The sequence below is a fragment of the Leuciscus leuciscus genome (assembly GCF_965113295.1).
Source record: "Leuciscus leuciscus genome assembly, chromosome: 9".
Lineage (NCBI taxonomy): Eukaryota > Metazoa > Chordata > Actinopteri > Cypriniformes > Leuciscidae > Leuciscus > Leuciscus leuciscus.
In genome coordinates, this window is record NC_138733.1 from 17,276,587 (window position 1) to 17,293,893 (window position 17,307).

At 35.9% G+C, this 17,307-nt stretch overlaps 1 protein-coding gene across 7 annotated transcripts in view; it reads right to left on the reverse strand.

Moving 5' to 3' along the window:
* ncam1b (neural cell adhesion molecule 1b) overlaps positions 1–17,307 on the reverse strand; it is a 99,475-nt gene that overhangs the window by 14,048 nt on the left and 68,120 nt on the right. For 5 of the 7 annotated variants that reach the window (XM_082179596.1, XM_082179594.1, XM_082179592.1 and 2 more), the window contains 6 exons: positions 15,727–15,914; positions 14,756–14,852; positions 14,295–14,465; positions 11,222–11,350; positions 3,060–3,184; positions 2,770–2,950 (listed from right to left, as the gene is read on the reverse strand). In XM_082179596.1, coding sequence (XP_082035722.1) covers positions 2,770–2,950; positions 3,060–3,184; positions 11,222–11,350; positions 14,295–14,465; positions 14,756–14,852; positions 15,727–15,914 — 891 coding nt within the window. The remainder of the gene's footprint in view (positions 1–2,769; positions 2,951–3,059; positions 3,185–11,221; positions 11,351–14,294; positions 14,466–14,755; positions 14,853–15,726; positions 15,915–17,307) is intronic. The other 2 variants (XM_082179595.1, XM_082179593.1) reach the window with 1 other exon arrangement.

Sequence of the window (17,307 nt, forward strand, 5' to 3'; positions counted from 1 at the left end):
CATTAAACAAACAGCGCTCTACAGACTCAGCAAGCAATTAATGAAGATGTCAGTACTGTGTCTCAATGTGCATCATTAACTAGTTGTTGTAGAATGTGGTTGTCACTCCCGTAAAGTGTGTAACTGTGTGTACAGAACAGGATTAAGCAGTGTAAAGACCTGTTGGAGATATTTATATATTCATTAATAACTGTTACATAAGTAAAATGATGCTATTTGATGATGTCTGGGCTAAAAAAGACCCACTGTGCCCAAAAACGTCACACAAAAACTATTAGTATGGCAGACGGGAACAAACTGTATTACATTAAATTATTTCCCACAAGTTTTCCATAAGCAGGGAACAGATTCGCTGTGAAAGATGTGCAAAGTGGGCCCACATTAAACAAATCTCCATTGTAATTTGGAGCAGTTGTGAAATATGCCTATACTAGCATTGTTGCTCCAAGATGTACACAGTTCATTAACAAACAGCAGAATAATGCATGAGTTCTCATAAAATATTCAGTTAAGAAGTTATGAAATGCCAAATATGATTAAATAAACAGAAAACTTGCACACAAGTTGCTGAAATTGTTATTTCAAGCAAGTATGTGCTTAAATGTTACTCAAAATAAATAAATAAATAAATAAATATATATATATATATATATATATATATATATATATATGAATTGTAGTGGCTAACCACTACATTAAATCACTCGCAACACTGCAAGACTTCTATTACGCCAACATCCAAGCTGTTCTCGGCTTTAACGGGAGTAATCACAGTAAAAAATAAAAACACTTGAAACATGTTAGTGCCAGCAACTTTAGTAAAGTTCTAGTCAGGAGGTGATGTGGTCTCATTAGTATGCAGCAAGGAGTGCGCTTCTGTACTCGGAGGTGTGAGTAAGACAAACAGCCTTTGGATGTGGGCCATTCACAGCCTAGTATGCCAAAGAGAGCCGCGATTCAGCCCTCCTACGTCCAGAGGGCCGTCTCAGAGTGTTAATGAGGGAGAGAGACAACGAGGGACAGACAAAGTCTCTCTGCATTAAGAAGCACCAGATGCTTGTTACATTACAAGTGAAGCAGTGAAGCCCAGCTGTGGCCCTGGCACGCTTGACCAGAGCGCAACCCTCTCGTCTAAACTGCTGCCGCACACTACGCAGGGTTAGTAAACAGGAAGTGATTCTCCATCAGGAACTACTGCCCTGCTGCTAATGCTGAGGGTTAGCCTGGTCACAGGTGGATGGAGGCCAAGGCAATAACATTAAACAGACAGAGACTCAGAGTGTACCTGCATGTGAATTAAAGGGGTCTGTTGATTCCATAACTTGGTTAGTGAAACAAAATTTGTTTTGCAAAGTGACCATGCAAGTTAAATTTAAGATTAAAAGTTTTTATTTTTCAATAATCAATGCTGATTTATTTAAACATTCAAAATGCTAAATAATTAGATTAAAGAGGGAACATACAGGTACAATATCCGTTACTGGCCCATATTAGAAAAAAAGTGATTGTTTTTCTTTGTGATTTTTTGAATGTCCATTATTTAATAATAATAATAATAATTAAAAAAAAGTTAAAATGTATATACAATAATCGATCAAATATTTTAAGCGATTAATCACTAACATAAAAGTTTGTGTTTGTGTGTATACATGTTTGTTTGTGTATATTATATATATTTGTTACACACACACACTACAAACACATATTATATAAACACAAACTTTTGTTAGATGCAATTAATCATGATTAATTGATTTGACAGCACTAATAATACTATTACACGTCCGTCCGTCCGTCCGTCCGTCCGTCCGTCCGTCCGTCCACATACATACATACATACATACATACATACATACATACATACATACATACATACATACATACATACATACATACATACATACATACATACATACATACATACATACATACATACATACATACATACATACATACATACATACATACATACATACATACATACATACATCCATCCATACATCCATCCATACATCCATCCATACATCCATCCATACATACATCCATACATCCATACATACATCCATACATACATCCATCCATACATCCATACATCCATACATACATCCATACATACATCCGCGCACACGCACAACATGTCAACTAACTCTAATTAAAGTATTAGTAGACTGTTAGGTTAGGGTAAGTAGAATAAGTTGACATGTAGTTGTAAACAGTTACTTATAGTTAGTAGAATGTATAATGTGGAACACTGAAATAAAAATGTTATCAAGTATTATGTATTTTTAAAAATAATAAATATAACAGCAACATTCACAAAGTAAAACAAATTACACTTTTTTTCAGGCAGAAACAGAATTCTCTAGTGAGCGTTTACTGAATAAGTGTCATCACACTTGTTTGTGATCAAAATTGCCCCTCTGTCTCCCCACTTTATGCATATGGCTAAACCTAAAACAGCTCAAATGGCCAGCTCGAAGAATGCTATCAGTATCTCACACTATGTTATGGGATTCTTGATGCCATGTTTGTATAACATAAGAAAGAAGAAGCCAAATGTTTTGTCCGTGTGCTTCGTGATCAGCCGTGTAGCATGACTCACTGTTTATCATGCAGTGTACGTGAAGGCACAGACTGCATTCGCATGTTTGGTGTCATTACAGCTCTGAGTCATCTGTTAAAATCAGTGTGCTTGATATTGGCTGCGAGGGTGAACACAGAGAAGGAGGGAGGGATGGAAGGAGAGACTGAGGGAGGGATGGTGGTTACCTGTGGTAGCTGCAGGCTCAGGTGAGGTTTTGAAGGTCAGGGTTCCTGGCTTGGACTTGCCCTGCTGGTTCTCTGCCACCACAAACACATCATACTCAGTGTCCCATTCCAGACCGGTCAGCATTATGTACTCGCTCACGTTGGGAAGACGGATCTCAGGCTTCCAGTCGGGGTCTTCCCTCTGTGTACCAAAAAGCAGCCATGAAACGATCACAAAGTTGCAAAAACAAAAAAAAAAGGAAAGAAGGAAAATATTAAATATAATCTATTTATTTATTTTGAACACTCACAGCTTTGTATCTGACCAAATAATGGGTGATTGGCGACCCTCCATCGTCTTGTTTGATCCATTTTACTTTGAGAGCATTGCCTTTGGAGTGCAGAGTTCCCTCGAGCATTGGAGGACTGGGTTCTCCTACAACAACAAACCAGTTACAATGACGTGAGAAAAAAGCGCCATAACTTAAAGGGATAGTTCACCTAAAAATTTAAATACTTAATTTACTCATCCTCATGTCGTTCCAACCAATGAGACCAAAATATTCAAGACCAAAATCACCCCCCAAATCATCTGTGTATCAAGCAAGCTTCTGTTTACCATATTTGATGTGCTCTATGTATGAGCGTTGATCAATGTTTATACGTGAATAAAATCCTAAATTAAATCTGTTCGTAATATAAAGTGATTGGGTCTCTTCAGAACACTAGGAATATATGGATTGATTTTACAATGTCTTTATGAACTTATTAAAGCGTCAAAGTTTTGGTGGAATGGACTTTAAATGGAGGGACAGAAATCTTTCAGGTTTCAATACAATGATATTAGTGAAAGTCTAATGGGTTTGGAACGACATGAGGATGACTAAACGACATAAGACAGAATTTTCATTTTTGCATGAACTACTCGTTTAATAAAAAGATGTGGAAAAGGAGGAAAGTTCTCAACAAAATCAGCATTTATCCTTGGTATTATGTGTAGTGACATGTGTGATATTTGGCTATTTTGAGATTACCAGCACTGACCAATAACAATGTCAATCACGTTGTTAAATGTCAACAGCAGTGTTAAAAATGAACTCAATCTGTCTCGACAATTGTTAAAAAATATATCATTTAACATCTTCCTATAGTTTCATTTCAGCCGTTTCATCTTAATAATTTCTGTGTACATCTCTTTTGCTGTTATTGAAGCAGCAATGTGTAATTTCCCTGCCAGTAACAACACCAAAAATAAATAATTAGGTATCTTAAAAAGTCCTCCATATGTTATAGTTCAAAAACTCAGATAGACGATCCACAATACAACTCATAACAACATTAATAATGCAATAATATTATCAATAATTGCTGAAAATAAAATTCAGCTATTTTCTAATTAATTAAACTGTCAACCGATTAATCATCAAAATGGTTGCAGTGCATCTGCATTGATGTTTGAGTCAGAAGTTGACATATGAGGCCAACATTGAAAAATTGACATGCCGCAGCTTTAAACTGTATTATGCATACATCAGCATTATACCAGCTATTGGCCACCCAGGTCTGTAGACATAAATTCTGGCCAATGAAAAGCCAGTCGACCACTAATTACAGGTATTAAAAGGTGGCAATTTTCGAACTCTCGTAAATCTTAGCATCCTACACACCAATGATTCCATTTAGGCAAGTAATATAATAATATGACACATGGTGCTTGGCTGGGCCTCCTTAGATGAGTAGGCTGATATTTGGAGGTCACGGTGAACTGTGAACATCCCTATAGAGCCATTCATGTGTACAGTATGAGTGCACTGTGAATTGGGAATATTTCAATGGTGCTGTTCACTGAGGCCTCTCCTTCACGGGCCATCATGATCCATTTCATTTTAATGACCAGCGAATGCTCGTTTGATTCACTACATTAGTTTGACGCCGCAGAGTGACACGTAACAACATTGCAGGCAGAAGCTACGCGTGTTCATGGTGGATTGAAAAATGAAGGCATTTTACTCTCATTAAGGGAGTAATTAGCTATTAGCCTGTACGAGGAAGACACTTTCATTCACACAACCTTTCTTTTCAGGTCTTTTTTCTTTCATTTCGTTAGGCCCACTCAGTCACCGGTCAACCCTGATTTAAACGATCAACACTTAATTTAGTCTATGCTGTAGTGAAATAATCAATGTCATCAATCAGTTGCTTCACTTCTCCAATGGAGGAGGATACATATTTTCAGAGAGGTACACTACACATTTAATTGTCTTTGGATCTGCTACAAAGCACCATAACCGCAAAAACTAAACGAGATGCAATAAAAATGCAGTAATTAATCTTAACGTGTTACGAGGTTATAAAAGTAAACGCATAAAATGGGAGACACACCACTAACTGGTGTGAGGAGTCACAATCCCAAACTATCAGCTCAGTTAACAAGCAGATATTCTACTCGCCTGACAGTTTAAAGGGTCATCAATAAACACTCATCTCTTTAATAATGAAAGCGCAGCACTGCATGATTAATTCCATCCTCCTTAGCTATCTGTCCCTACAGGATACAGTTAATGAAATAATCATATACACAAGGGAGCAAACAGCAGTAAATTAAATGAGACTAAAAATAAAAGTTTTACACGTTTGCAAATTCACTTTTAATGATATTCTTGGGGGAATTCACCAAGAATTAATTGAGCCGTTTATTTGCACATGCTGTCTGTGTTGTTTTAGCACCTGATTCAGGAAAGGCATTATGTAAATTGGGTAATGAGCAAACACGCCCTAAAATGACCCGATTTGCAGGCTGGTTCTGAGTGCTAGGTTGCAGAATTGGGCAAAATTCACATTTGAAAAATGTTGGCATTTGAATTGGCCACACTCACAGGAAGATGAATTGGAATGACAGGAACTGCAATTCAAAGATGGTTGGTTGGTGTGCTCTTATGTATGTTAATGTTTATATGTGAATAAAAGCCTAAATTAAATCCAATCATCATATATTGCACCCATTAACTTGGATCAAATGAATGAACTGCTCAAAAATATCTATATTTGTGTTCCAAAAAAGAATACAAGTCTTATGAGGGTGACAGAATTACGTGACATAATTAATGACAGAATATTCATTTATAGGTGAACTATCCCTAGTGAAAAAAACCTATACCAAAATGTAATTAAAATACATTTATTTCATACTAAGATTACTAAAAAACCATTAAAATATTTACTGACATACTGCTTGAGACTTACTGATATAAATATTATAATTAATCTTTATTTATTTATTTGGAGTACTTCTTTAACAATGCACATTTCTCAATTTTAAGCTTAAAATGTGTTTTAATCTCACTATTAGTAAGGATAGATCTCAATATCAGTCTTTAAATGCAAGATATTTAAGGTGTACCTAAAGTATACTTGCAATAGTTGCACTTTAGCACAATCAAATATGATTAAGTATATATTTAGTTGGACCTCATAACTACTTCTGGATAACTAAAGTGCATGTAGTATAAAATTAGTTGTTCCAATTTAGCAGATTTTAAGTATATTAGTTTAGTACACCAAAAGTACAATTGCAGGGTATTTATTTTAAGTACATAAATACAGTATGTACAAGTATTTGTAGTATACTTAGCATACAATAAATGTATTTAAAATACATTTTAGTATATTTATTTTTCACTAGATATTAAATATGCATGGTACTACTTCAGTGCAGGTATCACCTGGTTAAACTGGATTGCACATGGTTATGTGCATAATTTGCCTCTTTTACTCATAAAAAGACAAGCAAAATGCAGCCAAACATTCTCCAATCATGGAAACATTGTAAAACCTATATAAATAGTCAAGGTGTGTATGCTTAAATAAGCAACTGTGCAATGAAAAGAAAGTCGCAAGAGTTTTCTGTATACAGAGTCATCATGAAATTTACATGCAGGTAAAAACAACCAGAACATCAAAGGACATAGTTTGGAGAGGAGGGGAGGAGCCCTGTAAAAGGTTCAAAGGTATGTTGAAAGGAAATGTGGTACTGCGAAAGTTACTGAAACATGCTTGAAACTGGAGAATAAATAAACCATTGAAATCAACCACTGGCAGCGTCTACTGGAGCATTTTTAGGGATTTCCTAATTTGGATATAATTGTACAGTGGTAGCAGCATATCGAAAGCAGCACAAGATGAAAGGATGTCAGTGTAGAGAGTCTGTAAACTCGCTGCTTGTCAAAATGTTTAGACTGAACATAAAAGACTGAGATTGTCGTACCCAGCGATCACCCTGGGGAAATGTTTTTCAGCTCCAGAGCTTTTGATGTCATTTCCATGGTTGGCAGGACACGGCATCAACTTTTTTTTAACTTTTTTTTTTATTCCATATTCACCACGGAAGATAATTTGTGCAGTCAGAGCGCAGTGGTTGCTCAAGGGTAACAGTCTCCGTTAAAAATTGGGAATGGATGAATTTTCATGACCTGTCTGAGGGGATTTAATTCTAGAAATGTGACAGGAGTGAGTTTTAATGGCTGGTTAGGGATGAATGCATTGATCCTGATATGAGTGAGGGATAATCCTGTACATGAGAGGATGAAGCTAGGCCAGAGTGTTTACCTTCTGCTCATCAGTGTGGATGACATCACCAGCACCATGCAAGCCACATGACACAGTCACATCATATGCACGCACATGATTGGTTGAAAGGAAATTGGAAGAGGTTGCATGAAAGATACAAAAATACAGACACAAATGTAACCATGTAAAAAAAAAAATGTCAAGGGTTAGAACAAACTGCAGAGAAACATACAACCAAGCAACTTAAAATGGTTTTAAATCACAAAGATCACAACATTGAGCACAGAAGCAGAAACACACTGAGCAGGATTTCCTCTGAGAGATTGAGCATATGGTCTGCGTTTAAACAACTGAAAAGCTAAAACTAGTATATATTTACATATTCTAAAGATAATGTGAGTGGTACTTGCTTTTACAAAACATGCAACATAAGGGTGTTCTGCTATGTGGCTGTTATATTGTTCCTATTGTTTGTCAGCATGTTCTTGGTGGTTGCTAAGTGGCCCTTCTAGATGGTTTCTCAACTCAAAAAGGGCCCACTCCAAAATGACATTCTTTTCTTTAGATATGGCTTGGTTCCCTTTCTTAAAAGGTTAGTTCAGCCAAAAATGAAAATGTACTCACCTTCACGTTGTTCCAAACCCGTAAGATTTTCGTTTATCTTCGAAACACAACTTAAGATTTTTTAAAAAATATATAAAATCTGAGTCATTTCTGTCCCTCTATTGACAGCTAAAAAAAAGTTCATAGAGATTTTTAAACTAATCCATTTGAATTGAGTGATTTAGTCCAGATATTCTGGAGAAAACTCACTTTATTTGTTGAAAAGATTTAATTTAGGCTTTTATTCACATATAAACATTGACCGAAGCTCAACCGAACCCGCTTGACACGCGAGAACAAACCTCACTGGTTCTTGTGGAAGCTCAAACGTGCTCTGAAACACGAATATGAACCTCACTGGTTCTTGTGGAAGCTCAAACGTGCTCTGAAACACGAATATGAACCTCATTGGTTCTTGCACATCAAGCGAACATGCATGAGCTTCCATTTACCACAACTGACGTGTGCTTTGATCAATTTTTAAATGTGAATAAAAATTATATCTGTTCATCATATAAAGTGATCGAGTCTCTTTAGAAAATTTGGACTAAACCACTCAATTCATAAGGATTAGTTTTACAATCTCTTTATGAACTTTTTGAAGCGTCACAGTGGTAGTTGCGTAGCTGTCAATGGAGGGACAGAAAGCACTCAGATTTCATCAAAAAGATCTTCATTTGTGTTCCAAAGATGAACAAAAGTCTTACGGTTTGGAACGACATGAGGGTGAGTAATTAATGACAGAACTTACATTTTTGGGTAAACTATCCTTTTAAGGATAAGTCCTTATGGGACATATGCACCACCTGTTTTATCATCTGCCATGCGAAAAAAATCTTATTTCTTATAAAAGTAATAACACTCTTTTTGCAACATGATTTGAGGTATTATTCATGTGCTCAGCAAAAACTTGTTCAAATTCTATATGTGCAACTGTGATAGTGATGCTTGCTTTAGAAAACACTACTAAAAAGTTGTCAAATCATATTTCTCAATGAAAAACAGAGGAAACACTGAAGTATTCATATAATACTGGGGGATCGTGCATTAGTTTTTGGACAAAGCATGTGATACATTAAGCACATAACAACATATAAAGAAATATTCAAAGCTGATCAACTTCCAATACTTCACGTGTACTAATAATTGGATTTACTGTGTGTTGCCTAGAGATAAAGACATGTGGAGGCATATTTGCAGCCACAAAACCCCATAACGATGTAATATAACTCTTTATATTACATACAGAAGGATCTTAATGGTTTCTGGTTTAATATAATACAATAATAATGAAGAGCATCATTCAGTTGCATAACAAACCTGTGTCCTCAGTATGAAAATGAAAAATCCCATCTAGGGAGCATATGAAAAAAGAAAATGTTCACTTTTATTTAGTTTGATAACTGTATCTGAGGAAACAACTAGCATATTAACTTAAAGACCCCATGAGAACATATGACAAGTTTTCTTTAATACCTTTCGTTTGGTTTGATACTAGGGAGGGACATTCTCATTCTAAAGAGCATTTGACTGGACAAAAATGTATATATGTTAACTTGCTCAACTTTTACAATAACATACATATGCTCTCATCCTAAACATGGACTTAAAGCCACTCAATTCTCATTTTGATTTCATGGGGTCTTTAAATCCTACAACTACTAGAAATTCTATTAATAAAATAATAAAATGTAAAAAAAATAAAAAAATATATATAAATGAATATGATGATCACAAGGATCACAGGGTAAACACTTACTTGAGTAAGAATAACCTAAAGGATTCAGTGTGAAAAAAAACAAAAACAAAAAAACAAACACACAAATGGGAAACAAAATAGGAGAAAAATCACATACAATGACAGGATGGAAAAAAAGAGAAGTCTGAAAATGTCAAAGGGTAAAAGCCGGTAACAAGATCAGACAGAAATACTTTCTCATCACTCACACATTACCTGAATTAGAGTCATTACTCTCTCACACTAAATGGGTTTTGTTTCATGTACTGACAGGAAATAAATCCCAGTGTACAATGTGTTGAGTGCATTATGTGGTCACGGCATCTCTGGAAGTCCAAAACATCCCGCTGATCACACAAACAACCACCAGGAGGAGTAAGAGCGTAGATGTGTGTGGTGTGTGAATGTGATGAGAATATCAACACAAATCACAGAAATATTCTCACTCAGGACATAAAATTCTGCCAACATTCCACAAAACATCAATAAAAATCAATCAAAACAACGCACAAATGTAGTGTGCGTTGTTATGATTGATTTTTATCGATATTTTGTGGAATGTTAGCAGAATTTTATGTCCTCCTGGGTGAGAAGATGATGTTCTGTTCTTACCAGTCAGAATTCTAATAGATGAATCCATTATTGATGTAAGAAATCATTTATGTAAGGTGTGGCCAGTATATATGTACGAGTATATATACAGCATGAATATGCTTAGCAGGAGTAAAACTGCCAAGCATATATTATTTATATGCAGTGATTTACAAATGCATCACGACCATTAACCAATGTTCTCAATGCGCTGAATTACAAATCTTACGTTATTTTTAGTCCTCTGTGATCTTTATTTCTATCCACTGGAGGTCATAATTGGCTATTTTTAATATGTCCAATATTTTTTTTTTATATTCTTGTCAAAAATAATAGAAATGAGCTGAAGAAGTTCTTAGCTTCCATTAATAGTACATCCATAAGCTTCGACCAATAAATGATTAAAATAACCACCTGGTTTCTCTTGATGAATAATAACCTGCATAAGGTGCAAAATAATGGATAGAAAAGTGGGAACGGTTTATTGGTTGTCAAAAAGAGGCAGTTATATTAAACCACCCAGGTATCGCCTAGAAAAGGTTGTCCTTCAGAACTCAAGAGAGACGCCACAGAGAGGCTAACAATTACTCTGAAGGAGTGACAGAGTTCAGTTCAGCTGAGAACAGAGTAAAGGTGAGCCAGTCAACCATATCAAGAGCTCTACACAACACTGTCCTGTAGGGGAGGCAGGCACAAAAGAAGGCATTGCATTGCTCAAAAAGATGTTTCATGCTGTGCTTCATTGGATTTGTAATTCAGTAAAATGAGAGAATTGTTCAAGGGACTGAAATGTTAATATTCAAACTACTTAAATCATTAGGGCCTACTCTTTAGCACCATGAGCACAAACTGTATCTTTTAGCAACTGCGTCAGCCAAAGACATCACACTAGCTGGTTGATAAGGTTTGTGGGCCGTCACACCACGCTGCACTGCTGTTGTGCTCCTGAGAGAGAGAGAGAAGCGTGATACTCACGGACTTGCTCGGTTTTGAAGACCAATGACGGGCTGCTGTCGCCTTCGCCCTTGCCGTTGATGGCAGACATCTTGACTTCGTAATCGTTTTCGGGTTTAAGGCCGGTGACTGTGACTGAATTCAGTCCTGCTGGGAAGCAGCGAGAAGCAGATTTAATCAAAAACCCATTCATTAATTCATAAACAACAGAATGCAAGTTAAATGGGCAACGCAAAACCTTGCCACAGAACATGGCGGAAATACAGTTGAAGCTATGGGCAGTGATGCTGACATTCAATATCATGGTGGTCAAAACAAAACAAAAAACACATTACTTAAAAGGATATTTCATTTAAGACTGAAAAGTCTGTCCTCATGTACTCACCCTCATGTCATTCCAAACCTGTATGAATTACTTTCTTTTGAGGAAAAATATATATTCGTTTTTAAAAATAGTTTTGGTTACCATTGACCACTGTAAAAGAACACATTTACATTCCTCAAAATATCTTCTTCTATGTTAAACAGAATAAATAAAGTCACACAGGTTTGGAATGACACAAGGGTGACATATGATCACAATTTTCATTTTTGTTGATCTATCCCTTTAATATATTGCATGGTACATGTTATTACTACTGGAGCATTCATGAAACATAAGCAGAATGCATTTAAACAAACTGAAATGTAAAACCATTTGGGGTTACACTTTATTTGAAGGTGTCATTATCACAGTGTAATTATATATTTAAGTACTCAGTAATATTAAGCAACTACATGTACTTACTATAGGGTTGGGGTAGGATCAAGATTTGGTTTAGGGTTAGTTGCATGTAGTTATGCATAATTTACTGTTATTACTATGGTAAGTACACATGTAACATATGTAACAAGGACACTGTAAAATAAAGTGTTACCCCATTTGTTTTCCTTCCAAGTGTCCTTGGTACAGTGTAAAAAAAATCACGGTAACACTTTATTTTACAGTGTCCGTGTTACATATGTTACATGTGTACTTACCATAGTAATAACAGTAAATTATGCATAATTACATGCAACTAACCCTCAACCAAATTCTTATCCTACCCTAACCCTATAGTAAGTACATGTAGTTGCTTAATATTACTGAGTACTTAAATATATAATTGCACTGTAACAATAACACCTTAAAATAAAGTATAACCAAAATCATTGAGTGAAATTAATGAACTACATGTACTTACTATAGGTGTAAAGGTTAGGATTAGGGTTTGGTTGCGGGTTAGTTGAATGTAATTATGCATAATTTACTGTTACTATTATTATAAGTATATGTGACGTCTAACGAGGACAGTAGCTAGGTTTCCATCCACTTATTTATATGTGCATTTTGGGATATTGCATAAAAAATTCTGAATGGATATGACAAAATGAGCATAAATTCAAAAAATGTGCATAAAAAAAAAAAAAAACGTACGCACTCAATTGAGGCGGATATATATTTTTTTATCCGATAAGACATGCGCATACTGTAAACTATGACGGAAACTCATTTATCAAATAAATCCTTCAGCGCAACACAAAACTTACAGTACGTGACTTTGCCTCAACAGTGGATGTGATTGGATGTTGGTTTGATCATTCTGCAATGCCTGAGCCACAGTCTGTCATCAAAATGATTTGATAAAAATGACCTCCCAGAAGCGTCTCGCATGATTGCGTTCCCAAACACCAGGCATAACAACGCAAGATAGCATGACAGCGTTTATTGCTATTCATCTATTTGCTCTGAGATGCCAAAAAAAGAGCAACAATGGCTTCCACGATTGCAGCAATTCACATTTCTATTAAAGATATTTTGCACCAATTGACGATTTTGTTCTCTTGAACACATAGGATAGAACGCTGCTTTATTCACAAATGTTTTATGCAATATTCCAAATTTGCCCATAAGTTAAATTTGCAACTTTGGATGGAAACATAGCAACTGTAAAATAAAGTGTTGCCAACCATTCTTTTATCAATTATTTATTTTCTGCTTGTGTTTCATGAATAAACCCCATTACATGCAAATCTCATTCATTACAACAGAAATAACAGATTCTGTCAACAAGTTCTTGAAATAATTGCATAAATACTGTACACTTTTATAGCAAGTAGATTTTTCCCTTCAATCCAGTTATAATGTCAAGGCTCTGGCACCCAAAAAAGACAATTTAGTTTATGATCATTTTACTCGAGTAATGGTTGCTGAAAATTCAGCTTTGCCATTACAGGAACAAATTACATTCTTACAATATATTAAAATAGAAAACAGTTATTTTAAATTGTATTAATATTTATTTTTGATCAAATAAAAACACCCTTAGTGAGCATTTTTAAAAGAGATGTATTTCAAAACATAAAGAAAATATATTGCCAACCCAAATTTTTTAACAGTAGTGTGTTAAAGGTGCATTGTGTAATATTTAGGAGGATCTGTTGACAGAAATGCAATATCATTATACATAACTATGTTTTCAGTGGTTTATAAAGACCTTACTTAATGAACCGTTATGTTTTTATTACCTTAGAATGAGCCATTTCTATCTACATACACCGCGGGTCTTTGACATGTTTCTACAGTTTCTACCATGGACAAACGTGTTTCATCACTATGTTGTTCTTTGTGCAAAGAAGCTAGCTAAAGTCAGCGAATAAAACACTGACATAACGATGAACAAGTAACAATAATATTCGCAATAACATATCATTTTACTGAATAATTAAGTAAACCTAATTTCTTAATTTATCTTTGTAAAGAAACCTCATCGCTTAACTGGCTACTCTCTGCTGTCTCAGACGACGACATCTTTTCCTATCGGCCACCGTAACTTCTGTTGGGTGCAATTCACAACCTCACCACCAGATGGCGGTAAAAATTACACACTGCACCTTTAAATGTAACCATTGATGTTACGTAAACACCATAACAATTTCTGAATGAATCATCTTATTTTAAAAGTTCTGTTTTCCACCATATAAATCCATTATTAAAGTCTACAAACCATACAGTAGTGTTGATATTCCATATAATACAGATGGCTAACTGCTTCAGTTCATGTGACAGACTTACCGTCTTTCACCTCATAGACTCGCTGCACCCATTTTCCTCGACCCACGGCTCTCCACTCGGCTCGGTACTTGAGCACAGGAACTCCTCCAGTGGACACGGGCTCTTCGAAAAGCACCTGAGCCGTGCTGGAGTACGGCTGCACTTGAGTGATGGCCGGCGCCGAGGGCACATCTGCACCACAGGGGAGACACTTTACAATACGCAGTGGGAAAACTGCACTTTATCAGCTTATGCCCGATAATACGGCTGATTGTGCCGCTTTGTGCCGAGCAAAAGTTTACACAAGGAAAATTGTAGCTATTGTATTGCACTTTATTGAACAAAGGCGAGAATTGCAGGTAATTACAAAAATACAGTACCTGGAAAGCAAAAAGCATCCAAACACTCAATGTCAATGCGATATTCTACCGCCATAAATGATTAAATTGTGTACATTTTGAGATCAATACAGAGAAACAGACCAGCTGGTATCATGATGAACTCTCTGGATTCGGTCCCGATCTCATTGGAGGCAGTACAGTTGTAGTTGCCAAAGTCGCTCTGAGACTCTGGACTGACCTGGGACAGATCAAATGAATGCTTTAACCTCTAGTCTCCATCTCATCATTTATCTTTTTTAAATGTGCATTTTACCACTGTCCTTCCATTAGATGTGTATTTACTCCTGACAGTGTGCTCACTGTGCTAAAATAAAAAATAAGACACATAGGCTGCAGTAGTGCCCTACAGCAACCCTACCCCTTCTTGGATAAAGCTCAGAAAACAGGTCCAGGTCACATTTCACCCCAAAACCAAAATAAATAAACTAGGTGTTACACTGCAAACACAGAAAATTAAGCTCATTTTTAAAACCATTAAGAAGTAGATAACGAATGAATCATTATATTTGAAGAAATATTTTAAGTGAACCTGAGAATGTCATTCAGTTCCATTAGAATTAATATTATTTACATCAAAGAGCAAAAGGTTGATAATAACTATTGTGGTTAAGCACACAAAATTTGACGTAATAATGTAGCCTAAAAAAAAAAAAAAGTCACTGGGCAAATCAGTGTATAAATCAAAACAAATCTGTTTTCGTAAAAAGATTCAAAAGATTTAAGTCACTAGGATGAATGTGATGAATAGTGACAATGAAAAAAATTGTATAACTCTTCATAGTCCCAAGACAGGCTTCATTAATAATATAATATACTATAAAATAATATAATATAATATAATATAATATACTACACTGTACTATACTATACTATACTATACTATACTATACTATACTATACTATACTATAATAATATTTCTTTCTTTTGATTTAGGGGTGATATATAACCAGCACATGTTCTTAGTCCAGTTTTGTTAGATTCCCCCTCTGGGTTCATGTGTACAGTATTTGGAATGATTATGTTCTTAGGAAGGCGTCTGTGTGGGCCGTACCTCCAGGTAGCTGGCGGAAGGCCTGTTGTAGATCTTGATATTGGAGGTGTTAGCGTTAGGCAGCTGGAGGCCGTCTCTCAGCCACGTAATAGACACATCGCTGGGGTGAGCCAGCACTTCACAGCTGATGTTGGCTGGGTTGCCCTCCCACGTGTAAACAGCTACTGGTCCCAAGATTTTGGGGGAGTCTGTGATGAAAGGCAAAGCATATACAACTGAAAAACAAACAAACCTGCTGGTAGCACTGGTCCATTATCTACCTCCCGCCGTCTCCATCCGCTAAGGGGGAACAAAGCCTGCGTTCTAATTATCTTTGAAGCCTTAATTCTGAGGATAAGGTGGTAAAAGATCAAAATGTCCATGGCTTAAACATAGAGCTGAGAGCTGAGTGCTGAAAACACAGCGCTTTGTGATGTTGAACACATCTGTTCGTGGCAGTACATAAAAGCCAATCACGCTTCACTGGCTTTAAAAAGGCCCCTCCTCCAAGTATTGTCCCTGAATAGCACGCTGGGGGCCGACTGCAGGCTCCCGTGACGTATGTGGTCGGGCCCGCGTTCCCTCACAGACTGTGCGCGAAATAACTGCCAGCCCGCTGAGATACTGTTCTCACATTCATCAGAGCTTCAGATGTCATTAGTCCCATTACAGCAATACACGGCTGGTACAAATGCACAAAACATGCGAAGAGGGAGGCTTGTAATTTCACAGCATACGTCGCTGCTAATTCGAAAACAAATACAAACAGGCGCAGTGGGGGGAGCACAATGAGAGGGAAAATGGGAGGTAATGTTTTGCTTGCAACTGATTGCAATTAATAACATTTAAGGAAGGAGAGTGCTTCGTTTTTGATGTTACAGCAATATATGAATCGTAGAAACAAGTAAATTAGTGCATTTTTGGTCGCCTTAGAAAAAAAAACGCCTTAGGAATTTTTTTTTTTGGTTCACTACAAATATATGCACAGTACTGTATGTACTGATTTGACCAAACTTCTTACACTAACAGCCTAGATTTTAATCAAATGAAATATGCTATCTGCTCTGACGCCACTGTCCTAACCAGGCATGACTCAAGAAAAAAAGAAACAATAAATCCATCTCTTCCATGTAAATCCTAACCATTATTTTACTAACCAGCCTTAATGAGCAACAGGACATTTTGTCAATCAATAGGTTTGAAAATGTATTGGAATAACATCAATATTAGTTTATATAATTTATTAGGGACAAAATATTGATAAAATATTGGTTATCGGCCGATATTAAAGATTTTTAATAATTTCTTTACCGGTATTATACTCCATATTGGATCTATATTGGCTGATATTGGATATTCAATTGTATATGCTTATTTCTTTTGATTTGTAATACTTTTATCATCTAACATTCACTGAAAGTTAAAAACCATAATTATTACTGGAATTAATATTAGCCATTAGTTATCATGTTATTGGCCATAACATCAAAACATATTGGCATCTGCAAGAATTTTAATATGCATTGATTGGGGATCAATATCCCTTTAATGATTTAAAAGTTCTCCACACGTTTTTGTGGTATTAACAATAAATCAATTATT